Source organism: Hirundo rustica, chromosome 1, assembly GCF_015227805.2.
Source record: "Hirundo rustica isolate bHirRus1 chromosome 1, bHirRus1.pri.v3, whole genome shotgun sequence".
Taxonomy (NCBI): domain Eukaryota; kingdom Metazoa; phylum Chordata; class Aves; order Passeriformes; family Hirundinidae; genus Hirundo; species Hirundo rustica.
Genome location: NC_053450.1, coordinates 98315086 through 98342324, shown reverse-complemented (window position 1 = coordinate 98342324; position 27239 = coordinate 98315086). Strand labels below are relative to the sequence as shown.

The 27239-nt window shown below is 38.2% G+C and overlaps 1 protein-coding gene across 3 annotated transcripts in view; it reads right to left on the bottom strand.

Annotated features, from left to right (window-relative positions):
- TNS3 (tensin 3) overlaps nucleotides 1-26739 on the bottom strand; it is a 238915-nt gene extending 212176 nt beyond the window's left edge. For all 3 annotated transcript variants that reach the window (XM_040081081.1, XM_040081145.2, XM_040081154.2), the window contains exons 1-2: nucleotides 26564-26739; nucleotides 23042-23079 (exon numbers count right to left, since the gene is read on the bottom strand). In XM_040081081.1, coding sequence (XP_039937015.1) covers nucleotides 23042-23079; nucleotides 26564-26591 — 66 coding nt within the window. In that variant the 5' untranslated portion in view covers nucleotides 26592-26739. The remainder of the gene's footprint in view (nucleotides 1-23041; nucleotides 23080-26563) is intronic.
- Nucleotides 26740-27239: the final 500 nt, after the last annotated feature.

Genomic DNA, 27239 nt, shown 5'->3' with positions numbered 1-27239 from the left:
CACCAGAAGATTCATACTTAAACTGAACTCAGCACCCACCCTTCCACAACAACTGAGCAGCCTATTTGTGTAATTGCGTATAGAGACATAAATGAGGTTTGCATCTAATATGTGCCAGTTAAAAGGGGGTTTGTCCATGTACTTCTCAGTTTGGCACTGGATTGGGTGTAGTCTGCAAGTTTTCTAGGATAGCTATAAGGCAGAATATGGAATAAGAAGCAAGAAGCTCTTCTTCTTTTTCTTTTTTAATGTTTTGACTTTGCTCTCCAGTTTGTCAAGCTTTTCTGAAATGTCTCATATTCTCTCACTCTGCTAGAAGCAGTAGCTCTCTCCAGAGAGACCTTAAAGCAGCCTTCCAGTACCTAAAGGAGGCCGACAAGGAGACTGGAGAGGGACTTTTAACAAGCGTATGCAGTGATAGGACATGGGGGAATGGCTTTCACTGAAGGATGGTAGTTTCAAATTAGTTATTAGGAAGATTCTTTACTGCGAGGGTAGTGAGCCACTGGAACAGGTTGCCCAGAGAAGCTGTGCATACCCCATCCCTGGAAGAGTTCAATGCCAGGCTGGATGAGGCTCTGAGCAGTCTGGTCCAGTGCAAGGTGTCCATGCCCATGGCAGGGTAGTAGAAACTAGACAATCTTTTAAGGTCCCTTCCTACCAAACCATTGTGTGATTCTGTGGTTCTACTTCTGCACCTCACTGATCACAGCATTTCAATATCAGACACAATAAAACGTCCTTGTTCTCACCCCCCAATAAAGACAGTTCAAAGGAAATTAGATTGACATAGTTAGAAATAAAACCCCCTTTTCCATGCAATGAGATAAAATCATTCCAAAACAAATTATCCCACCTCCCTCTCTTACCATTACTGCAAAACCATTACTGATTTCTGACAATGACTCCCTAAAAACAGCCTCTCTGAAGGAAAAATAAAGTCATTATAGCAAAAGATAAAATTACACCACTTATAGTTTCTTCACCTTGTTAACTTTGTTTCATTCATCAGTAGGGCCACCTTGCCCTGAACACTTCTCATTTGGATTGTGCTTTAAAATCATCCAAAACCCAATTAATTCACCCTTTCCACCCTCAAAATCTACCATGTGTTGGTGTGACATTTCTCAATGACATTAAATGAGAAGAATCAAAACCAAGTTCATATGTAACATTTCTGCCACACCATTTTACTTATAAGCAAGTACTAAGTTTTTGCACCCATGTGAAAAACCTAAATTAAATTAAACAAGTATGATTTATGACATGATAGAGAACTAAAATTGAATGGGATGCCAGAGACTGAAGTTTAGTTAAGCAATAAACAAACAGAATCCACCATTATATAGCAGTTAGACCAAACATCAGAATTTTACCTCAAGTACCTCACTTGCTTAACTGTTGTCTCTGAAGGGTCAACATAGATACACGATTCATTGTGCTTATTACAATGAATTCTGACTATAAGAAAAACTGATTTTTAGATTAACACTAAAAGATTTGTCTTTTCCTTTTGAAAGACAAGTGGCACTTCCTGATTACACTGTAGTAACTAATGCCACAGTCATTTATTATTTCAATATTTGGCTAGCATTCACTTTTAGCAATGGCATTAGTACTGTCCTACCCTTTTATACATTCCAGTGTTGAGAAAGCATTTTCAAAGATTAATCAGAGGCATTTTCACAAGGAACATAAGATCTGTCACTCTCAGGATAAACTACAAAAGAATAGAAAATTATGCAGATAAGCAGAAAAAATACACCCTGTAGTGGGTATTTCCCTTTTCCAGTGTGGGCTGTCAAGCAGAACCTATGTAAGCCCATTTGCTTTTTAGTGAAGTCAAACATGCAAGAAGAGTTGCTATGTCATCTGAAAACTATCAATGCTGAGGAATCTAAAATACAGATAATTTTTCTTTAGAAAAAGAAAGCTGGGAAGGCAGAAAGAAGCATGCTATATCTTGGAAGAACAGCACGCTTCTGGATTTATCTGCTATAGTAATTAGTGTCACACTTCTGAAAAGCAGATGCCTCTGCCTTGCAAAAGTACCACACTCAGAAAGGTTTGAAGTCAATTTGGAGAAAATAAACAAGCAAGCAAACTTGGCTCTGGAAACTACCAAACCTTTCCCTCTTGCTGATTCCCTGTTTCTGAAGATTATTCAAAGAAAGCCTGCTTTTCATTTCATTTTGAATGAACACCTGGAACTGAACATACTGTATTATAACTAAACTTCATATTCAAATTCCTATTAAATCTTGTCATTCTCTAATATTCCTAGAAACTACGTGAGCCCTCTCTCCTGGCAAATGCAATGACTGGCTTTTGAATTTAGTGTGCCTTGCACAGCTCAATTCAGGATCACTGCATTTCATTAATTTGAGGGACTGGGGTAGCCAATTCATGCAGTTTTACTCTCTGCGCCCTCTTATGACTAAGTAATATAGATTTACAAACAAGGCACCAACTGCACTTAAAACAGCATTTTGAACCTCAACTCTGTATGTCTCTGGAGTCTATGGCCTTACTCTGGTAAGCACTTGAAATCTGAAACTAAAAAACAAACCCACAGAAATGCATTACACCACCACCACATCAGCCCCCTTCTGGAGAACTGAAATCCAAAAAAAAGTTTGAAATATATCATGTCAAGTATTTCAAATCAGGCTCACAGGTTTTTTCAAGTAAGTGTCTCATCAGTCTGTTCTTCTGCATATCTACAACTAACAAATCAAGAAACTGAGAAAAGTAGAATTTTTTTTTTAAGAAGCTGAAAGAAAAAAAAAAAAAGGAGGAGAAAAGCATAGGTCAAAATTTAATAAAGCAAAACTGAACAGCAAGACAGAGAGAGCTTTCAAAAAAGGTTTCAAGGCACCTTTGCTTCCTTGTGAGTTCAGGAAAGCTGTATGAAACAGAAGTGAAGAAACATCCCTCCATAAACATTTCTCCAAAGCCTACCGTTTCCATGGAGGCATGAGTACTATGGTTCTAGATGGTGACAGAGCAGGAACTGAACAGGCAAATACAAACCTCCACTGGGTATTCCTACTCTTTGCAAACAAGCCAGAGAACAGAACAAGATTGTTGCATTTCCCTTCCCATGATGTGTAGGCACATGCATAAGACAGGCAGCTATAGCTTGCAGCACTCCCCTAAGAACTGCTCTGGTAACATTCTTGAAAGGAGCCAGGAAAGTTCGTAGCAATGGGAAAGTCTGGTAGATTCAGAATTCACCTTCCCCAAATCATGCCTGCTATATGCATATAATGCTTGCTTTGCATGTATCTCACAGGTCCTGTGAGCTAAAGTTTGAATGTAGCATATAGGGGAGAAAAGGAAGTTTCCCTGAATAATAGAGCTGGGCATGTTCCTAGTTTTCCATAAGCTTTCCATGTTATTTCTTGAAAGATGAACGACAGGGAAACATAAGAACTACTTAGCCATTAGTCATAGACACTTATTACAAACCAAACCCACATGATAAATTTTTCACAAAAGCTTTTACTGATTTACGCTAGAAACTAAATTCAGAGCTGGCAGAACAAAACATTGTATATGTCAGTTTCTAGCTCAGTTTAGTTACTGTCATCATGCTCTACTGTGTTTGGAGGTCATGCCTGACTAACCCAATTTTACATATTATATCTTCTAGTAATAATGAGGCCCCACTTAAAATGAAACTGGAGAACACAATACTTCATCTACATGCACATACCTTCCCAATACCACAAACAATTATTCAACTTCCCATTTCTCAAAAAATATCTTGCATGCCCACATTAAAAACAGATGGACTGTGTTCCATGGGAACAGCAAATTGTCTCACATTGTTTTTCTCAAAACATGTTTAAAAATTAATGCAGTAGGGATAAAAATTCAATTTTTCATATTCACTGATCTTTCTCATACAAAGCCTCTGGAGAGGATCGCATTCAACAGCATGAAAAAAAGGAAGGAGAGGATTTTTTTGCAACAGGGGACAAGCATTCTTTCAAACACTGTTGAGAGTACTTAATTTTCTTAAAGTTTCCTGTTCTCTTCCTCACTTTACCCATACATAGCTGGGAGTTTGGTTTTACTTTTATGTATCAACATGTATTTTCGGTTTTGGGGGGTTTTTTTTGTTTTGTTTTTGGGTTTTTTTTGGGGGGTTGGTGTTTGTTTTGTTTTGTTTTTTAGAAAATATTGGTACTAGGTTGAATGTATGTAGGTGTATATATAAACTACCATGGATTTCAAGTAAAAAATGAGACAGGCAATTAAAATGAGGCCTTTGTGGCTTCACAGTCACTTCTTCAGCAATTTTTTCAAGGTATTTCCTGTTCCTTTAAAAAAAAAACCAAATGAAAAACACACATACCCAAAAAAAAAAAAAACAAAACAAACCAATCTCCATTTCTCCTACAATCACTTTTATTCTGTTCTCCTCCTATTTTGAAGCAGTACAGAACACAATCTGATTCACTGTTCAAAACTAGGTTTTAGCTTGGTAGGAGGGGTCTGAATGTTCAAGTCTTTGTTCTCTCTACAGGCAGAAAAGAGGCTTGCATAATTAAGGAGAAGGGGGTGGGAATCAGAATCATTGACACTCTTCCCCATATTCTATCAAAATGATCAAACTTCCACTCAAGACTTAGCAAAACAGCTAAACAAACTTCAGCTTGAAGCAACTGTTATGGTAAAATATACATTACAGGTAAGTGTCCATTTAATCTGTCCACATTATAACAACTAGTTATGAAATGTGATATTTAAATGGCAGACTAGAGGTATGCAGAATTCTTTGGTAACCATTTGGGGAAAGAAAAAAAAGAAAAAAGGAGGGGGTAAGAAGAAAGGCTATTAATGTTAAATCAGAAATTTCTGTGCTGAAAATCACTAAATGTGTCTTAAAACTGATAAGTCATGCAATCATAAGGACCATTCATCAATGAAGAATTTTTTTTTTTTTTTTTTAAGATAGGAATCCATGTACGTAAAAGGTTTGGGCTTTCACCCAACATTTCATTACTGCAAGAAATTTGTTGGCATAGGTGATGGGACTCTGAGGAATTAAGATTTAGTTTGCTTTATTCTTTTCAAAGATACACTATCTTGAAGGACAAAAAAGAAATTCAGTGAAGATGACTAGCTTACTGCCCTTTTGAAGCATCTTAAACTATCTTAGATTATTTTCTGGAATCTAAAAATTATCCCTAAAATAATAAACTTCCTTTGGCTTTCCTTTTAATTTTATCTCTTTATCTTTTAATTTTCATCTTTTTTAAGTAATAGATTAAACAAAAAGTATCCAGAGTTTTACAGTTAGAGCCTAAACCTTTTCTTATTTTGACAGCACATGATAAAAAGACTTAAGTTGTCAACATTTTTTTAAAATCAAAAACGTCAATTTAAGTAATACTGTCAACTGAGTAACTAACAATCTTTCAAAATAAGATCAAATAATTCCAGTAAAGGCCATTTAAACAAACCTACCAACTTTGATTTTTATCTAATTTTAGAAGTACTATATAAGCTAATTCAGCTCTCAGGTAAAAACAAATAAGCAAACACAGTGACCATGCCACTTCTTTCTCTCTTTATTTTTTTTTAAAGTTTTTGCATTAAGCTGTGCAATGAAAGACCATTCCCACAAATAGTCCCATTGTCTCTTCATGAAATAAAATTAGGTGCAACAGAATAAGTCATCTTTGCTAAACAACTGAATTAAATTAAGTGAGCTAGACTAACATCATCCCATTTTCTGAGGAATATGCACAACAACAAAAAGTAGTGTTAGAACACAATAACTGCTTTAAATTTTAGCACCTGAAATTCCAAACAGGTGCACTGAATATGAGGCTCCTGATGTCATTACAAATCTGCAAAGCACATGGCTCATGAGAAATGGGAAGGACCCCTTTGGTAACAGATAAAAGAAAATTACTCAGTAATTTTACTCAGTAAAACACACATTTTTAAGAAAAAGAACATCTGTGAATTTCATCAGGTTTCAATCATCTGCCAAGAAATATGTCACTGAGAGTCTAACTACAGTTCTAGCTACAGTTCTTGCTACAAGCCAGTTTAAGGAGCACAATATAGGCAACCTTTGCATTGACTAAATAGATGCAACACTGATTTAAAGAAGCCATATGTATTGTTTATTCATGTGAAAACTAAAAGGTTGGAATTCCTTGGCTGGAATGAATGACTCAACAGCAAATTATGATGCCACAATTTTTTTTTTTTTTAATTTGAATAGATGTTGCCCTCCCTATTATCTAAACCTCTCAACTACTTATTCTTGATCTTGTCAAAACTTTACACTCAAAACAGTTGTAAAAGAAAATGCTTACAGGTAACATCACCACAGATATACCTCCTTCATAACAACAGAACTCTTCATTAAATACATAAAATTTACTTGTGCTGAAAAAAGACTCCTTATATAAAAATATCACCACGTTTCACACCAAAAGCAAACCACACTATTCAATCTCACTCTCAGCAATAAAACATACTGTATACTATGTAGTGAAAATACTTCACCTACAGTTATCCCTGCAAAAAATTACTTCTGTGGTTCATGATAGGTAAGTACCATTAGCTCTATTTTTCCAGCAGAGAAATAAAGACACAAAAATGTAAAAAGTGACTTGGCCAATTCACACAGCAATGCAGAATTGACTCCTCAGTGGGCTTGCAAGTCAGAGGTTTTAATATGCTACATCTCTGCAGCTCATTTTGTGACTGCCACTCATGATTCACTACTCTATCCAACCAAACAACCATACTTCCATACATAAAAGATGTTAATTAAGCCATCATTAATAGCATGCCTAATGCTGGAAGCAAGGACATCATCTGTTTTGGTGTTTTCTTGCCTGACATAGCATGTAAAACTACATATGCCACCTTGAATTACAACCACCAACCCTCCTTTCAAGCCAAAGTGACAAACCACCAAGCAGAGCAGTGCCCAGCTGAAAGAATCAAAGCCACATGCACCCTGCACCACCACCACAAGCAGCAAACACCTACATCTAAGGAGGAAAGACTGTCCTCAGGTGTCTTGACCATGTGATTACCTCATACTTATAAACTGGTTTTGCTAGTGTTCTCATTAGCAACAGCTAAGGTTAAAGTAGATAAACATGAAATTACAATTACTTTCCTCTCACTGCATACACTAGGAAGAAAGAATTAGGTGGAAAAGGCTGGCTGAGTGGTACCGTGGAAGAGATGAACTAACATTACATGCTCGTGCAATTAATAACTGGAACCACTGGGGAATAAAACTGTCACCATTCACATACATAAATATAATCTCTCTCTCTCCCTTCTATCAAAACTTGAGGAATCAAGCATATCTTTACTCCTTTGGCTAGCTAAAACACCATTCTGCTGTAATGTGCTTGAAATTACACCTTATCTTTTCACTGCCTAAGAAAAAATCCCTTTTTCTGACACAAGAATACTGGGGACATCCAGTGGACAATAACTTCAGAAGAGAATTGCAGGTCTCTGCTGATTTGTGATATCTTATTCAGACACCTCTGGACTGTGAGAAAATGAGAACTAACACTAAAAATAACACTTGATTTTTTTTTGTTCCCCAAGCTCCTCCATACCCAAAACAGCTATATATAGCAAACTGACTTCTCAAAAAAATTTCATCTTCTTCTCTCCTGAACTTCCTTTTTACAGAAATCAAGACCCATGTCAAAGACTTTGATGTTCTGCTGCTGGTTTTGAGCTACAAAACTCAATGAGCCACCCAAGATGGACTGACTTTTTTTTCTTCTAACTCCATATACAAATAGCACATTTCTTCCCAGATGAAGCATAATAAAGACCTTGCTGTATCCCAGCTTCAAGTTCTCATGAGCAGTTGAAGCAAATTCTTCCACTGTTAATCCAGACACAGGCTAAAAGCAAAAGTTTTTTAACCAGTAACAGATGACAGGATATTATGACATCCAAACAATCTGGGTTGAGAATATATGAGTGGCTCCAATTCTTCTTCCTAGTTTTCAAAGGTCTGGGACATACGAAAAAATAAGCTTTAGAGAATAAGTATAGAGCTAAAAAGTAAAAAAAAGGAAGACTTAAATCCAGTGACAATGTAGAGATAGAAATTCAAGCATAAAGGTCTCAGTCATTGGTTTAAAAATTACACACAGTATACCAACTGCACAAAACAAACTTCAGAAAGACTCTTCTGATCCACCTACTGAAGCTACAGCTAATCTTAAAGACATCTACAATAACCTGGTTTGTCACCTTTCAATAGTTTCTTTATTCTTGTAAGAAATGTACTGCATATTCATTAGCATAGTATTTCATAGCTCCACACCAAGGTGGATTTAGCTGCTATACATTCACATATTAACAAGCAGTATCAGAATGTATGAATGCTTTGCCTACTTTCAGAAATAGCTACCTCTTCGGTGCCCAGCACATAGACATAGAGGTACATTGTTAGTCTATTCACAAATAATCAAGCACTATTTTAAAGACAAAATACCTGTTCCTGTATACACAATTAATATGAAAACATTTTCCTGGTGTGATATTTCCTGCATTGAGCCTTAGTTTGAAAAAGTCCCATATTGATGGAAAAAATATTAAAAATAATTTTTTTATGAAGAATTCTCATTCCAATGAATCTGCAGGTAATTTTTCTTCATATGACTGCAACATCAGTCACATCAGTTAACTAGTAACTGACTAACATGAGATAAATGCTAAGTCGAACAAACAAAAAAAAGTCAATAAATGGCAGAATATCTGGTGCTAGGGAAATAGAATCTGTCCCTGCTTGCTCTTAACAGCAACACAGTAATGCCCCCCCCAACACAAAACAGTACACTGGCTAGGATAACCAATAGTTATATTTCAATGATTTTTTTTTCACTTCCAGATGCATATTTCATTTTTATCTTCATTTTTATTCTCTTTTTGCAAGAACTATGTGATTTTTCAGAGGAAGGACCATCTTCAAAGAATGAACCAGTTATTACCAAAAGTGCATTTCAAAGTCCAAATCTCAAACACTATTATATTGCTTTTACAAAAGCAATTTAACCACATAGCTATAATGAATCACTTTCTTTCAATCTACAGTTTTATCAAATAAGAAATTCTGGCATGCTTGCCACAGGTTATGTGTAACAAAATCTATATGCAGGGGAAAAAATCTTCACCTATAAAGTAACCTACCAAAAAACCTGTTCACTCTAGTTCACTACTTAAGATACAAAATTGAGAAGAAAGGGTGAAAAGTAAAATGAAGTCACTCACATCCTGCAAATAGCATGAAGTTCTAGTCATGTTAGGAGGTTTTCTGAATGTTACATAGATGACTGTCAGAAGCCTATATGGTAAACTCATAGATGTATTTAATATGAATTTATATATCTACATACAGACAGGCACACATTTATACACACACACTTTTTATTAAAAAACAAACAAACAAACAAACAAACAAACAAAAAAAACCACAACCCACGCACCTATTTATTCCAATCTACACCTTTGGAGTTAAACCTGGGGGGAAAAAAATTCTGCTTAGTTTTCTCCTTTTGGCATGCCTGCCAGTTATTGTTCCCCTTTTCCAACCTACCCTCCAAAACACTCATGACATGCTGGCTTTCTTCTATGCTGTGGTATTTCATTTTGCAGTTTCAAAGTCCTATCTACATCATGAAAGTACTTCAATTCTCTGAAGAATACATACAAGGAAAAGACACTTGGTCCAGAGGTTATTTGGGGAAAAGATTTTTTTTAAATCCTCTGATGAAAAGAAGGTACTTAGCAGCAAAAATTGATGAGTTTCCCTTGTACCTGTAAACTAGTAAACAGAGATTAAGTCCCTTCCTTATCATGGGGTTTGTTCCCAATGAGTTGAGAAGCAAAGGAAAAGAAAGTCAGAATTTGAGTGTTGCCAATAGGGCTTAAACCCAACAGCAGGAACCAAGATCTTTAAACTATATTTTAATGGACTTCACACTAGCCCTCTGCACTGAGGTTTAATTTGCCAACCTGAATTGTAAATGGCAGCTAGCGCCCCACCTGATTTAATGTGTGGAACAGATGAAAGAGCTTTATAAAGTAGGTTGAAATTATTTGACACAAATAAGTGCAAAAATACAGTATATTTGCTCAAAATGTCCCTTTTTGCTGCTTCTTCAGCTAAAAAAAAAAAAAAATACTAATTTTGACAACTGTATATTTCTGTTTGAGAATTAATTTCTCCTTTTGTTGTATCCAATCTGACGTCCCCAAGCCCCATGAGGCATAGATTACTCAGGGAACTATGCTATCCTTTAAGGATTCCATGTGTATGTATTTTGGTACCATCTCCATGAGAAAACATTCTTCATTTGCAAAGCCAAACAAAACTTGCAACACTACCAGATAGGGAGTGGGCCAGAAAGCAGAGGGGTTCTTTGTTCTGCCGACATTTTCCTCTCCCAAGGGAACAAACTACCAGCATGGATTGAATTTTCTTGAATGGAAACAAACTGTGTACTAGACTGGCTGTATCTCAGAATTCTGGACCTATAACATAAGTATCAGTCTGGTTTCTCAGGGTTCCTGTCTGCTTCCAACATCTGAGTAATAGTCGTAAGAGCTACAGGCATTACAGTTCTTGTAGTCATAAATGGCACTTCAGTCAACAGTATCAGAACTTTTAGGGTGAGGAGACAGGAGTATCATCACAACAAACTGCAGATATCACTGCTCAGCCCACAGATTTCATCTAAGACCTGGGAGAGATCTATGCCCATCAAATAAAAGGATAAAAGATAAGATGAAAGCAATATTTAAACAGTAAGCATAGGTTAAAATGGGAGAGAAGTGTGGTTTGTTTTGGAGTTTTTTAAATACATATATATTACAGAGAAGAAAGGAATGTGGTAGAGAAGGGCACCAGAAGGCAGCAATGTCAGTCTTTTCTACTCAACATCACAGAAAGACATGAAGGCAGAAGACACATGTCAAACTTGACAGTAAAAAAGCAAAAATCAAAAATTAGTTTGGGGGTCGTTTTCGTTTTTTCTTTATCTCCCTACAGTTGAAAACCATCCATCTATAGGATGACTCTTTGCATCTCCCTAAGGTAAATCTCCCTAAGGTAAATTTAATGCTTAAATGTATTAAATAATGAGAAGGAATGCTCTTTGCATCAGGCAATACTAAGACGCATACAGCAATTTAGCAGAGGCCTGATTTCAGTCTGTTACAGAAGGTCTGCAGGAATCATGCCAGAGGCACTGGCATCTCCAGCAGAAAGTTTATAGAAAACATTTGCAAACACTTCTGGATTATGCTGCTTAGCAAGCCAAAGGAGGATAAATTAGCCCAAGAGTTGTGAACGAAACAGGACCTTTCCACTTTCCCACAAAAAGCGGGAAAATGCCATTTTGTAAAGACATGGTCCCCTCTTGTGAGGCCGCAATTCACCCATTTTTGAGATTGAGAGCATTTTGTTGGAGTGTCCTAGGTTACGATGTAAGAGGTGCCCAAAGTATGTATTCTGTCACCATCTACATGAGCTGTTGAAACTAGGTTGGGCAGTGTTTCCCTTGCCCCCTCCCTCCAGACTATCTTCTGTTATTGGGCCATCAATGCTTTGCTGCATGACTCATAGGTAACACCCTCTGGGGGCTATCTCTGTTTAATGGGCAATCAAGGACCCCTTGCAAGACTCATAGAATGATATAAGCCCATTGTGAGATGCTCCGCCCAGGGGGAGGAGCCAAGCATTCCCACGTGGATATAATCTGGGATTTGGGACAGCACAGGCAGCCTTACCTACTGGATTCCAGAGGACAAGAGATACCAGACCTTTCTATGGGATCACTGTTTCAACAAGACCACTTCATCTGGACTGCTACCACAACCACAGGGTATCACAGGCGGTATTCTGACTCTGTCAGTGGTCTTTTGTACTACTGCATTTATTTTATTTTAACTTTTTTTCTCCCCCTCCTACTAAATTGTTTTTTCTGACTTGGAATATCTTGCTGCTTTTGCTTTCAAGCCAGCACATGGAGGTTGACCTGGAAACACTTGAATTTTACAGTATTATTTCTGACTTTCATATATCACAATACTGACTTTCGAGGCTCTCTAGTAATTTTAAAAAACTTTCATTCTCTTAAAACACATTGGAATAAAGTCTTAAACATTTACATTCCAAATATATCTTCAGTTTTCCACCTATTCAGAGAAGAGAGAATGCAATTAAGTGGTATAGAATGACATTAAATACATATTTTATCATCAAAACTAACTCTCCCGGACTAAGAATGAATTTGCTTTATTTTGCTTTACCTGTAGGAAGTATTTTAAATGCTTTCTTCAGCTACACAGAACAACACCAGGGTAGCAGCATTTTTGAAATAATTACTAGTAAATTATTAAATTTACTATTAAAACTATTAAATGCTGTATTATCACACAGAAGTAGTAAAAGCAAATTCTAACAAAGCTCAGACATTTGAGCTTGCTGATTAAAAAAACAGAACTGCTGGGAAAAAGCTCAATGTTCGTAACAGATAATATTGTCATTCTGTTTCCACCAAACTGTAGTTGTTCATTATGTCTGTCATCCAGTTTTCAATCTTCTATCAAGCCAGTAAGGCAACTCCTTGCTGTTGGAGTTTAGTTGTTTTTGTTTTGTTTTGTTTTGGTTTTTTTTCCCATTTCTCTCAGGGAATTTCTCCCATGTGCTGCCTAAGAGATGGCAACTACAACACTTAAGACAAAAAAGATGTGGATGGGAGGAGAAGGAGGGGAAGGGTGAAGTTTGTTACCATCTCTTAACTGGGCAGCTTTCTCTTGGGATTAGAGGAGAGACAGTCGTGGTCTTAGTGTGGGACTGTTGCTGCAGGGAGAATTCACTGCCACTGCGGAGTTCTGTCCTGCACAGCTTCCCCTTACCATGGGTGAGCCTTTGCTCTTAAGAGCCGCCATTGACCTTTTTAACACCCAATCACACTGCAAAGGACCCTCACCACCTACACGAGTACCTCAGGGGAAGACCTGGGACCCTGACCCCCTCACACCTCCAGAGGGAGCCCCTCCCATCTCTTTGTGGGAGCCCAGCCACCACTGCCCAGCCCCACTGTTTTCTGCCATTGCTTTGGGCTTTTATTTTGGCTACTATTTAATCTGACACCCTGTGTCTGCCAGGACATTCTGTGGCTCCTGCTATGGCTTTGGAATTTTCTACACTTTGTTTCCCAACCTGGGTGTGCCCGCCTGTAACGGTTTTAATTTAATAAAACCAGGCAGAAACACCAATTCATGTAGGGGGTTTAGTGTTAATATTTTTGTGGGAGGGAGAGATTAGGAGAAAAATAAACAAAGCAGGCTTAAGCTTAAAAATGAACAAAAAAATGGTTTTATTAACACACACTAAAAGAATAGGAAAAAAAAAAACCTAAAACAGAATGAAACTTTAAAAACACACTTCTTTCCTCTTACAAACTATTGACTTCATTATTAAACAACAAAGAAAGACACAACTTAGGATTTTCAGTCAGTTTCACTACTTAGACATAACTACACATTATTTTAGGAGAAGAGTCCTTCTAAGATTGTTTTATGAAGAGGTTTGCTTACACACACATCCGCTGCCGCCCGGAGTTTTCGCAGACTGTGACGTTCTATCCATAGAGCTTCTCAGTGTATCTGGGGTATTATTTACGAATACTTCTTCTGATCTAAAATTATCTTTGTCTTAAAAGGCTGAGACCTCCTTTTCGACCCAGGAGCGGGGGTTTCAAAGCTCCCAAATAAATCTCTATTACACCAGTCCTTAATTTTGATTAGAATAGCATTCTACCCAAAATAATACTAATAATGCTGCAAAGAACAGTTCATTTCTTCATAATTTACCTTAGAAGAGTCCAGTTAAAAATGTCCACTTCTTCAATCCTATTCCAATATTATTAGTTCTTTCACTTCTTATCTAACTGACTTCATGCAGTGTCTGTTCCACGTACTTTCTGTTTTCTTCTTTCTTCTTTCTCTCAAGGAAGAATTGTGCTTTAAAAGTTCCGTATTGCTAAGAAAGGGTTAATTATTTTTTTTTTTATTCCCCCCCCCCCCCTCCCCCAGGCTTGCAAAGCCACGTGCACACGCCGAGCTGGTAAAAGAAACTGGCAAATGTCCTTTTTTCCACCCCTCGGTCTCATTTAAGGCAGTCTAGCTCAAAGTTGTTATGGAGCTGCAAGCTTGCTTTCTCCACTGCCAGCAGTGATTAAGCTGGGCCATGTTTTGGCCCCTTCTGCCATGGTCTGAGCACATGGCCCCACACTGCCAAGCTGCAGCTGCCCCTCTCTCCTGCTCGCAAGCAAAGAAAAGGGGCTCAGCCGGCCTAAGCCTTCCCTGTGCAGGCAGCAGCCCCCAGACCCCCGGCCAGGCCCAGCCCAGCCGCCCAGAGAGGCAGCAGAGCCCGACCTGAGCCGGGCCCAGCCCGAACCACCTTGTTACCCCATGGCAAGTCACCGAAGCAAGAGAGCGGGCGGTCAGCTGCAGATAAGTTTTAAACGTTCCTTCCAAAGTTGCAATGACAGTTCTCATTAGTCAATTTAGCTGTCAATATCCCAGCCTGCTTTCTAATAGGTCCTTGTCCTCCTCCCCTCAAACCCATGCCACGGTTAGGGCAGGGAAAAAACATTTTACATTTCTCTCTATCTAGAAAACAAAATTGTGCTAACCTATGATACCGCCTCTTCTGTTCTAGCCTGCTGCTCTGAGGTTCCTGCTATAGCCTATTTCACCATCCAGAGGGGCACCTAGACCAGCTGCCCCCCATGAGATTGTAAAGAAAGCCCCTTATCTATCTCTCCCACTGTCTGAGCTGTTACTACCTATGTAGAGAGAGGCAGCTGAGCTTGTGCCACAGCTGCCCTCTGCACATGTCGGGGAATCATTGCACCTGCCTTGGCAGGCCAGGAGCCAACAGCACCCCTGCCAACTGTGACTGTACATAGAGCAAAGGGAAATATGCTTGATGGCTGAGAGAAGGCTGTTAATGGGTTTCTGAGGTTTTTTTTCTGTTTGTTGTTGTTTGTTTGCATTGTTATATATATGTATATATATGTGTGTGTGTGTGTATATTTGTATATATAAGTTTATATAAATGTGTGTGTGTATATATATTCTAGTAAAGAACTGTTATTCCTTTTCCCATATCTTTGCCTGAAAGGCCCGTAATTTCAAAGTTATAATAATTTGATGGGACGGGGGTCATATTTTCCATTCCAAAGGAGGACACCTTCCCACCCTCCCTGGCAGGCACCTGTCTTTCAAACCAAGACAGTTGCAATATCAGGGTGGGGTGGCTCCAACTTTTTCAGATGCAATACTGCAAGAGGGAATTCAACAAGTTTCTATGTGTATGCATGCTTCATCAAAATACCCAGCAAAAGTGACATAATAAGTAAAAGCAGCACAGCAAAAGCAATATAGTATGACACAGCAATGGTCCAAAAGGCTATACGTCACCGGGGTCCAGTACATTTTGCCTGCTACCCAATTACAGCCACTGTTGATGTTCAGAGTACCCTTCAAGATGTTGCTATTGCCTTTAGCTGTAATAGTGGATGTGCAGGCAATGCCTCTTTATAGAAGCTAGGAGTACAACGTAGGTACGGGCAAACAACTTTTTGTAACAGAAACTGAAGAAGAAAAGAGTGGTATATTCTTGTAAGCTACTTAATTCCCATTTCCCAGAAATAAATGTGGCATGAGCTACATAATGTGATCTAAGGGAGTGTTCCAAGCAGCAGCTATGTAAAACGCATCATTCTTAGGTTCTTTGAGCCCACTTTCAAAATCTAAAAGGTGTCTTTCTATTTCTCTTTAAAAACATTTTAAAAGATTAAAAAAAAAAAAAAAAAGAAAAAAAAGAAAAAAGTTACATGGCAAGTTTGTGTGAGATCTCTTGCATCTATACAAAAAGGATCAGAGCTAGTCAGCACAAAACTGGACCAGTAAAGAGGTTCTTCCCCAAATCATGCAGAACAGGATAGGTCTTGGGAGGATAAAACAAAAACCAAACAACAATGACAACAACAACAAAAGCCCCTAAAAATATTCTAAATTATCCTAAGATTTCTAGCAGAACGTTCACATCCATCATGAAAAAGTAACTCATCCCTATTTTGGTGGTGAACAAAGACAAGCAGAAATAGTTTTGTTTCTTTTATTCACTAATAATATCTCAGTATCTTTTCCCTTTGCCAACAGATTTTTTTTTTTTACTTTTAATGAAAATCAGCAACAAGAAAACCCCAACCTCATAGGTGTATGTTGGAGATTAGGATTTTTCTTTTTTTTTTTTTTTTTTTTTCCTCAGGGAATTTTGTCTCATTTGTTGCCTCAGAAATGATAATGACCAGTACTTAAAAGAGAAAAAAGATGTAGCCCAGGAGGAGGAGGAGGGGTGCAGCTGGCTGCACTTCATAGCTGAGGGGCCTTCTATTGGGAAGGGCAAAGATAACAGCAGGATTTTGGCTGGGTGGTGAAGGGTTGGGCTTGGCTTCTCTCTTTCTTGCTCTCATGATAGGAGGAGAATGGTCGAGCTCCTGCTACTGTGGGAAAAATTCACTGCCACCATGGAGTCCAGCCCAGCTCTGCTCCTTCTTTACCATGGGTGAGTGTAACACATGATGTAAAAATTTGTGCTGACACCAAAGTAATGTCGTGTAATAAAAAAACCCGGCATGAATAGTCATCTGGGAGATGCATATCCCAGAGGGTCTCCATCCACAAAATTATGCTGAAACCAGTATGAATATTCGTCTGGAAGGATTGCATTCCAAAGAGACTTTTTGATAAAGAGAGAGACATGTCTGAATATGTAAGAGAAGACAAGACCACCAAAAAAGAAGGGACCCCTCAAAAAGGCTTGAGAGCGTATAAAAGAGACCCTCTGATAATGGTATTTCATGAAACGATGCCTTCGAGCCCCTCCTGGTCTCACCCAGCACTGTTCACCTGTGCGGTTGAGACATTAAATTTCAAGAATTAGGGAGTTTTTGGAAAGTTAAGATAATAAGTTGCTGAAATAGCTGAAGTAAATAGGTAAGCTTTGTTCACAGTTAACAGAAGCCGGATCTTAGATAAGATATCCCGGATTTAGTAACTCATTGCTTGTCAACTTTATGTTTATGTGGCTGTGCATGTAATGAAAAACAAAATGTGGTAAATAGGACATAAGATAGCTGCAGATTGCCTGCTTAAAAGACCCATTCAACACAGGAAACTGTAAGTTCTACCAAGGATTCATTTGTCACGAATGCATTGAAAAGGTAGAAAGGTCAGGACAAGGAAGACTCATCTTACTTCCTCATTTTGGGTGACCCCCTCCCCAGAATAGACCCCCGACTCATTTTAGGAGACAAAGTACGCATACTTAACTGCCTTTTTGCCAATTAGCACATGAAGCGAGAAATGAGAGGTGACAGGGGTATGAATATGTATTTGTATTTTGGGTATTCAACACTTTTGTAAATAAAAGGCTTTGTAATTACCTGTGAATTTTGCAGTGTGAATTAGGGAAATATCCCACGTTCTGCCCGGCTGTAATAAACATACACTTTCTAACTTTAAACTGTTAGAGAGTTTTTGTCCATCACAGCTGGGTATCGATACTAGATCAATACCCATATTTCTTTAATAAGTCACAACTATCTGAAACTACATACACTGATGAGTGCAAAGTCATGAGCCTTAGAGAGTAGTCAGGAAAAAAACCAAAAAGACTCATAGAAAAATTCTGAATTTAAGCTATGTGCTTACTGACTACTTCTCTGAAAATCAGAAAATAAACCTCTTGTAAGAAGTAATTGATTATTGAATTTTGTCTTATTTTCACAATTTTTTAAACATTGTATAACAAATGCTAATAATTTCATTTCAGTTATTCAAAAATCATAAATCATGTGAGTCAGTATCTTGATGTTGGGCTATTATATACTTTTGGCACTCCATATACTACTCTTTCCAACAGTCAACACCCAAATGGAGAGACCTGACGTAAGAGTTGCCTGTTTTAAACATAAGGCACACATAGGAAATTATTCATCTCCAAAACAAGTTTAAAGAATCACAACAGTTTCCAGAATAATTTAAATGTCATAATTTCTGTAAACTCTAGTTCTATGTAGCACCTACCCAAGTAAATCTGTGAGGTACCAATATTATCAACAAACCAGATTCTTTCTTATTCAACTGGCAGAATTCCATACTGCAGGTACTATTTGGAAAACCAAAGCTAATGTGCAAAGAGGGATCAATTACATCATCTGGTCGAACAAAAAGTACATCTTTCTACTAAACTGTTTTGCTTCTACCAATAGACCACCATTACTATAGTATTATTACTAGTCATTATTGAATGTATATAGGTGATGAAACCCTTTAAAAGATAATACCTTAAAAATTTAATTACTAGTGTGTATTTTACCATCTTATCTAATTAAAAAACCCAGAATTGTGCATTTACCCAGCATACCGCACAACACAGCAATTTTTAAATGCACATGTACCATCTTTACTCAAAATGGGAGATGCTCAGCCATTTGACACTTGCATTTACTAGAATTTCCCAAAATGTCCTGAAAAATCTCTAAGTCCTTCACAAAGCAAAGATTCTTCTTTTGAATTTAGCTATACACCTCAGATACACTGAACCAAACAAATGTTTGCAAACAACTCGATGTAGACAAATATTAGGTCTAGATCTTTGGTCTCCAGAAGAGAATATAAAATATGCTGTCTTAATAGACAGCAAGTACTAATCAAAAGTTTAAGCTAAAAGAAGGGAACATTACCTCACAAAAGTGCTTCTGGCAAAATAAAGCCCTCCAAGACTGCCAGATTTAGACTAAACCTGTAAGTGTCTCTGATTTACACAAATCTAGCAATGGGAAAAGTAAGTCATGTGAGACCATGGAACTACTAATCTCAAATGAAAGGAACTTGAAGATTTTCTAAAGTAACAAAAATCCAGTAATGAAACTTGTGATATATGTCCTAAAGTCAATTCGTGTTAAGCAATATGATATGTAATTTCATTCACTGCAGAATGTAATAATACACCATGTAAAACTGATCTACTTTAAGTTTGGTTTAAGGGCAGTAAACCTACAGGTGTGTATAGGGTTAACTGAGACGAAAACTGCACGGAGAGACACGAGGAATTCCTGCCGGGACTCATTTTGGAAAGGCACAAAGGAACAGAAAAAGGAGATGGGTGCCCTGACGATCAGTGATTGTATCAGATCGATATCTTATCTGTTCCGGCCCGGTGTTAACATTTCCAAGCCTTCTCCGGACACCGCAATTGTGATATATGTGCTAAAGTTAATTCGTGTTATCAAATTATAAAGGGTAAATGTTCACTGTATAAATATGAGTGTTAAAGATTTGTTCAAACTAATATGGGTAAAAGTAAAATGGAAAAACTAAAATAAAAGAATTTCCTCAACTCGGGAAGCACGGGAGGGACACGAGGAAAGTATGATTGGAATTACCAGAAAGGGGGCCTAGAAACTATCGCTGCCGGGAATCCCTGAAAGGATACAAAAGACAACGGAAAACGGAGATACAAGTCCGGAGACCAAGATAATCACTTCAGATGGATATCTCTACTCGTCTCCGTTGAAAATTAACATATCCACAACACACCCGGGCCCAGCCATCAACTGCATTGTTCCACCCTACCGGTCCATTCAAACTCCCGATACCGGGACTTGCATGATTAATGAAGACGCCTCGGAGGGAAGACCGTCAGAATCCCGGACTTCACTCCACGATCCAGCGTATAAAAAGGGGCGGCTGGAGACTGAAGTTGTGAACTTGGGGGGGTAACAGACTGGCAGAGTCTGATATCCGTGTTCACCCAGCGGCGATCCCGGGCTCGACGCTGTCCTTTTAATTGTGGCTTTCTGAGACTGATATTTCGTCTCACAATAAAATTCTAAATTTCTGATAAATCAAATCTGGTCGATTTTATTTATAACAGCAATCATGTCATTGTTCTGCTCTGAGAATCCATTCAACAGACCCCGGACACGAACATGAATATCTAATGAAGCCCACACGAAGCAAGAGTCTTATGGTCTCAGTCCGCTCTCAGTGAAGGACTGTATAAAAATCAGCGGCAGTGGACTCAATTTGTGAACAGAGTGGGTAACAGGCTGACAGAGTCGGTTACCATGTTCACCCAGTACTGAAATCCCAGGATTCAATGCTGTCCCTTTTAATTGTGGCTACCGGAGACTGGGTTTAAGTCTCAAAATAAAATTCTAAATTTTGATTTTCTGAATTTGGCTTGGCGATTTATTACAAAACTGAACTGGGGGAATCTACATTAATCACTGAAAATTAATAATATGCTTATATTTTTTATAATCCAATGTGAAAAGTTTGCCTTTAAAATCTCTGTTGCTGTACAAATTTTATATCTTTGTACAGATGTGTGTATACGCACACACAGGGGCTGTTATACAAGTGAGCATGTGTCAGAGACTGAAATGCTATAGTTTTTGACTTATACATTTTCATGAAGGACTTTTAGAACTGTTACAAAAGCTGCACAGAATATCACCACACCCTGAACAGGCTTTCAAAGTTGCCGAAAGCTCAGGAACTGGGGACATTCACAAAGCACAAGCTTAGCACCTTCGGGGAGGAGACCACAGCCCCAGGGCTATCAGCTGCCAGCCTCACACAGACCTTCATACCAAAGGATGTTGAAAGGCCTTTGGTGAGAGGCGCAGTGACCGCCCATCTCCGATGTGCAGACTAGCTCAGAGGGGCCCTTCTCCTGCGGGAAAGCTTATCCGCAGCAGAAGGGGTGACACTGCCCATCAAAAGGCAGCCCCAGGGCTCCCCAGACCCTGCACCAGAGACGATGCAACAGACCCTCAGTGTTGCAAAGGACAGCGTCAAAACGGCCCCTGCAAGGGAGGCACGTGGGCGTTCCCATCTTGCCCAAAGCGTCTATTAATCCATGGAATTCCATACTCTTTGGCCTGGCAGCATGGCGTGGGACCCTCACCACCAAGAAGACCAGATGGAAGGGAGCAACGAGACATCATTGGGATCCTCAGAAGGGTGATACACTTCCAGAGAGCCCCTGTCACTGTCTCTCTCCTCCCACCCCCCCATGCACTCATCTTTTTATATCTCTTTCTCTCTTTTCTCTTTCTTTCTCTCTGCTTCTTCTACCATTAAATAAAATACATCCTTTTTTTTGGCACCAACATCTAACCTTGTTTGGTTTCAATCTCATTTTCCGGTATATTTTGAACCTTCCAAGTTCTTCCCCGTTTATACACATAGACTTAGTCTTCTTTGCCTTTCTGTGTTTAAACCAGATTGTGATATGTGACCTAAAGTTAATTCGTGTTAGGTATTGTGATATGTAATATAAAGTTAATTCACATTCAGTCTGAATTAAGGTCTGTAAAATATAAAGTGTATTTAGGGTTAAAAACTGAACTGTGAGAGGGGGACACGAGGGTTGAGAGACAGGGAGGATCCCTGCCGGGAAAAGCCTCAGGACAACCGTTAACTCAGTGAATACAAGAGATAGTGAGATAGACCATGTCTCCCCCGGAGATGAATCTGCTAACGAACCAGTGATCAAGACTAGATAGATATCTTATCTGTTCCAGCCAAGTTTAGCATCTCTGAAACCCTCTCCGGATCAAGCAATCATGACATTGTTTTACCTCGAGAACCTATTCAACTGACCAGAGACATCAACATGAATACCTGATGAGGCAACAGAGAAGCGGGAGCACTACGGTCGCTCTCCACTCTCAGCGGAGGACTGTATAAAAACCAGCGGCTCAGGACACACTTCGTGAACAGGGCAGATTCGGAGCAATAGGGTCTGTTTCTGTGTTCACCCAGCGCCGAAACCCGGGGTTCAATGCTGTTCCTTTTAATTGTGGCTGTTAGAGACTGAATTTAAGTCTCAAAATAAAATTCCGTATTTTGATTTACGAAATTGGGCTTGATCATTTATTACAAGATCATAACAGCATGTACACCTTATTCATTCAGATACATTTTTTTCTTTTCTGGCAGAACGGTGTGGTTTCTATTTCACACACTTAACTTGATGTTTTCAACTTAAAACATCTCCTGCAGGAAGACTGAGAAACTCAACTGTGATATGTGACCTAAAGTTAATTCGTGTTAAGTATTGTAATTTGTAATATAAAGTTAATTCGCATTTGGTCTAAATTAAGCTCTGTCAAATATAAAGTTTATTTAGGGTTAAAAACTGAACTGTGAGAGCGGGACCCGAAGGTTGAGAGACAGGGAGAGTCCCTGCTGGGAAAAGCCTCAAGACAACCGTTAACTCAATGAATAGAAGAGATGGTGAAATAAACCGTGTCTCCTCCAGAGATAGACCTGCTAATGACCTAGTGATTAAGAGAAGATAGATATCTTATCTGTTCCGGCCCAGTTTAACATTTCCAAAACCTTCTCCGAACCCAGCAATCATGACATTGTTTTACTTCGAGCACCTATTCAACCGATCCGACTGGGGACCTGAACATGAATACCTAATGAAGCCACCACGAAGCAAGAGCACTATGGTCGCGTCCACTCTCAGCAAAAGACTGTATAAAATTCAGTGGCTCTGGGCACACTTTGTGAACAGAGTGGATACGGAGTGATAGAGTCTGTTTCTGCATTCACCCAGCACCGAAACCCCAGGGTTCGATGCTGTTCCTTTTAATTGTGGCTGTTAGAGACTGAATTTAAGTCTCAAAATAAAATTCTAAAATTTTAATTTATGGAATTGGGCTTGTTCATTCATTACATCAACCACTGGTGCAAATCTTTCAACTATATGGGATTTTTTTTTAAAAAATTTTTTTAAATTAATGGCAAGAACAATACCCCAGCTAGACACATTATTAATTAGTTCATACAGATTTTGTTGTCTCAACTTTGAATACATTTAAATCAACAGTAAGAAGGGAGGCCAAAAAAACATGCTTACCTTTTCTTCACATTTCCTGTAGCAGGCATACTTGCAAACTAAAACAAAAAACCCCAAAACATATGACTAAAAGAGTAGCTGGATTTTCCCCTCCTTTTCTTTTTTGATCAGTTTTCTATAAGAGATCTGGCCAAACTCAAGTCTGTATTTATAAAAGTATTTACATACTTCAAAACAAAACTAAACTAAACATTTCATTTTCATCCATTCGCAAAAGATTAGTTAATTACAGCAGTGTTATCAGATATGTGCATTCTATCAGCTCATGATACCGTATGTCTAGTCAAACATCTTGGTCTCAATATCTTGACACTTACCTTTACAATTTCACATATACCAGAAGCATTACCATTTAGATAACACAGATAGTAAGATCAAAGTGTTCCTAGTGTAACCTCTGAATCTTAGTCATATCAGCAGCAACAGAGACTTAAGCAGATTGACTTCAAACTCACAGGCAACTAGGACTGGCCAGACTGTAATTTCTGATTATGAAATTCAGATTATACAGTGTTGTAAACATTACTTTTGAGAGGTAAGCACTTGATTGCTTTTAAATTCCTTCTTCCTAAGAGCAGGAAAGGATGAATTGTGCCAGCAATTTTAGATTCAGGAAACAGCATTTAACTTAAAAAGCAGCCGTATGAGCAGCAGTGTAACTATAAAGCAATCCACAATAGCTAGAAACACAAGCTGGTTTTGATTTGATTTTACATATGCACTTCCTCCTTTACTCTGAAATTTTCTTTTCATGCAGTGTCTATCCATGAGTTAACTATGAGCTAAATTGTATTTTAAATTCAGGGGAAATTTACATATTCAGTCTCCAAGTTCAGTAAGCAGCAGAATACTGTAGAGGTTTAACTGGAAGATTAACTGGGGGTATAACCTCAGACCACTGAGGCTGAAAGCCATGCTTGTTTCTTGGTGCTTCCACAGCAGCCTGACCCAACAGGAAAGATACAACTACCAAGGTGTGAGGTCAGCAAATTCTCCTACTAATTTCAGATCCAAGTGCAATAACTGCTGAATGAAAAGCCCTCATGCTCCAGTCACTGCTCGGGGGAAAAAAAAGTAAGGCTTACTGACACATCTTCTATCTTGTACATACTAAATTCACTTATTTTCCCCACATGCAAATTAGGAGCAAGTTCTTTGTTCACAGTGCTTTACAGGATCAAGTTTCTTTATTCTCAAAATACGTTTGAATTAACATTCACACAAATACACTATTAGCATTGATAATGGTCCACACCACTTAAAAATTCTATCAACCTTAAAGCAAATGGAAGACTGCTTTTAACCCACGAGGAAAAACTTGCATGACAGCATAGGGGATAAGCGGCTAAATTCATTGATTTCACATACCAAAATTGTCTATTTAGTAGAATCCATACTTTAAGTCTGCGTTATTAGCTTTAACTTTGCAAAAGGCTAACAGATGCTCTAAAAATACACATACTATCTGTTTATTCTATCAGCTACTTTGAGATATCCTCCAAAAACAGATAACCACAAAAAAAGTAAAGAATAAAATGGTAAATCTGTCAGAAAGCCCTGATATTACAGACAAGGTCTCATCTACTTTATAGATGCTTAAACCTAGATTTCTGTGAGGCAAGATGAAATACAGAACAGATTTTATTCTATGACAACTTCCATGATTTTGCTACTGGTTCATGTAAAACCAAATCACAAATATCACCAAAACATAAAACCTCTATTAAAGATGCTGACAACTGTAAATGCAAGCACTGATTTTTTAATTTTTTTTTTCTTTTTAAAATAGTTTCCATGTACAAGAAAATCAGTGTTTTCTGCACTCATATAACACAACAATTCTTAGAGTTTTTCTAGAAATACTCAAGTCAGATGTGAACTTAATCTGGACAGCAACTTCAAGACTGAGTCTTTCAGGAGCATCTCATTTAAATTCATAACCAACACAGAAATACAGCATAGAAACTCCATACATAATTAAAGTGAGAACACCTCACAAAACTATATTGCTACATTTATGAGATTCAACGGAAACAAAGAGACTAAAGCCTCCAGAGGTAATTAGTTAAATACAGTCAGGCAAAGCTCCCTGACTAAAACAAACTGTATTTTTTCACGTGTTCAGATTTATAACATTCTGCGTAGAGATCTGATTCGCAAAGACTGTTTCACTCTTCCTCAGCATCCAGAAATATTCTAATAATATCTAAATCCAGTACTGGATTAGACTGAGCTATTACCTTCTCTTCTTCACTACCTAGTAAAGCTAATTATAATAACAAAAATGGATAGAAACAAGCACTCCAAAATGAGATCACTGATGGTGCAGATGCTGGGAGCAAACAAAGCATTCCTTTGTGCTCAGATGCAGAAAGGAAGTTCTTCATCTTCCCTCTAAGGAGAATTTCAAACTGGTCATTGTATGCATCGCTTATAAAACGCACACCAGCTACATCCCAACAACAGAAATAGATCCCCAGGCATAACTGATCCAAACTCTAATTCCCCTTTCTTGACAGGTCTGAATTTCACTAGTTTCTGCCCAGAAAAATAAGACTTTAAATGACTTGGCCCATTTTAATGGGCTATTCTTTACATTTACCAGATGCTCCAGTGTTCAAAACGTATTATGTAATTTATGTACTGAGGTACAGCAAGCATCACAAGTTTTTCCTTGCTGGTAAGGTAATATTCTTAGGAATATAAAGTTATATATATGTGTGTGTATACATTTACAGATATATATATGTGTGAACATATGCACACAAATATATAAACACATACATATACATACTCCAAAAAGCTTTTAGTAAACCTATACTCTGGCTAAAACCAACTTTAAAAAAAACAAGCAAAAAAACCCACCAAACGAAACATACACACACACACACACACACACACACACAGGATGGGGGGAGAGGGGCAAGGCAGGAGAGGTAGCAGCAACCTCTGAAAGAGATGAAGATATTAAGAAAGTTCTAATAATTGGCTGTAAGGAAGCATACAGGCACATCAAGAAAGAGTGAGTGGAATAAGGCCATGCAGCAGCAGTCAAGTTTCTGAGCATAGACAAGTACTGGAGAGAAGCATCATTGCCTTTCCAAGCACATCCTTTCACAATGCATTTCATATGGGTTTCTCCATTACAGCTGCTAGCATCATTAACAGTGAGAGATCCCTCCCTTCACCAACACCAGCAAATTAAACATTTACCCATAGAGAAATTTATTTGCTTGATATTTCATTATTTAGAATTCATTGTGTCCCAGCTCTGATGAATTCTAAATACAGTAAATTCTGCTACATCAAAAAACTGTGTTGCCTGAATGATTGCACTCCTTCAGACCAAGGCTGGTTTTAGCTTATCCTAGGCATTTACTTTCAAAGGCCAAAAGAGCAGTATTATATCATAATCGTGCAACCCATGTCTTTTCAGTGCAACAAACATGCAATACAAGATCCTATGAATAACTGAACAACGAGTGTGGTTATAGTATGCTAAGGAAAATACATGCAACTTACATTTAAAAGATCTCAACAAGCAGCACATATTGAATGGTGGTATTCTTCAGGCAAAGCTTACAAGTGAAATGGCACTCAGGTCTTCACAAGACTACAGCCTAAGTGTATTCCAGTTCTAAAATATGCGTGAAACAGTCCAGAGGACTTAAAGCCACGCTCTCCAAGGCTACTTCAGTTCTTTGGCAAAACAACTGAATGTCTGCATCCCACACACAAGCTCTCATCAAATACCAGACTTCCCAAATTTATGTTCAAGGATTGTGGCATCAGCTCCAAGAACAACTGTCCCAAGCTGGTTAGTGGAGACCAAGCCATATTTAGACAATTTACTGCACTTCAAAACAGTTGCTAAACAATAGACAGAAAAAGTTCTTTGTGTCAAAATGAAGATGTGTTAACTCCTGCAAGTTACCAATACTGCTGCCAGGATAAAGAGAGAAGGATAAGCATAGTGAATCATATTTTTTAGATTTAAGCTCCAAAGGTTTTGTAAAATGAAAGTTCTGCTTCTTACATTCTTGCATGTAAGAAGCTCTCTGAAAATCAGTAGCAATGTATTTACAAAGTAGGAAACTACTGCCGTAAAACAACCGCATAATGATTTACGGTTCACCAGGACAAAGAGCTTAACCTTTTCTCTGCCTGGTAAGGGCTCTGCACCTTGATACATTTAAGC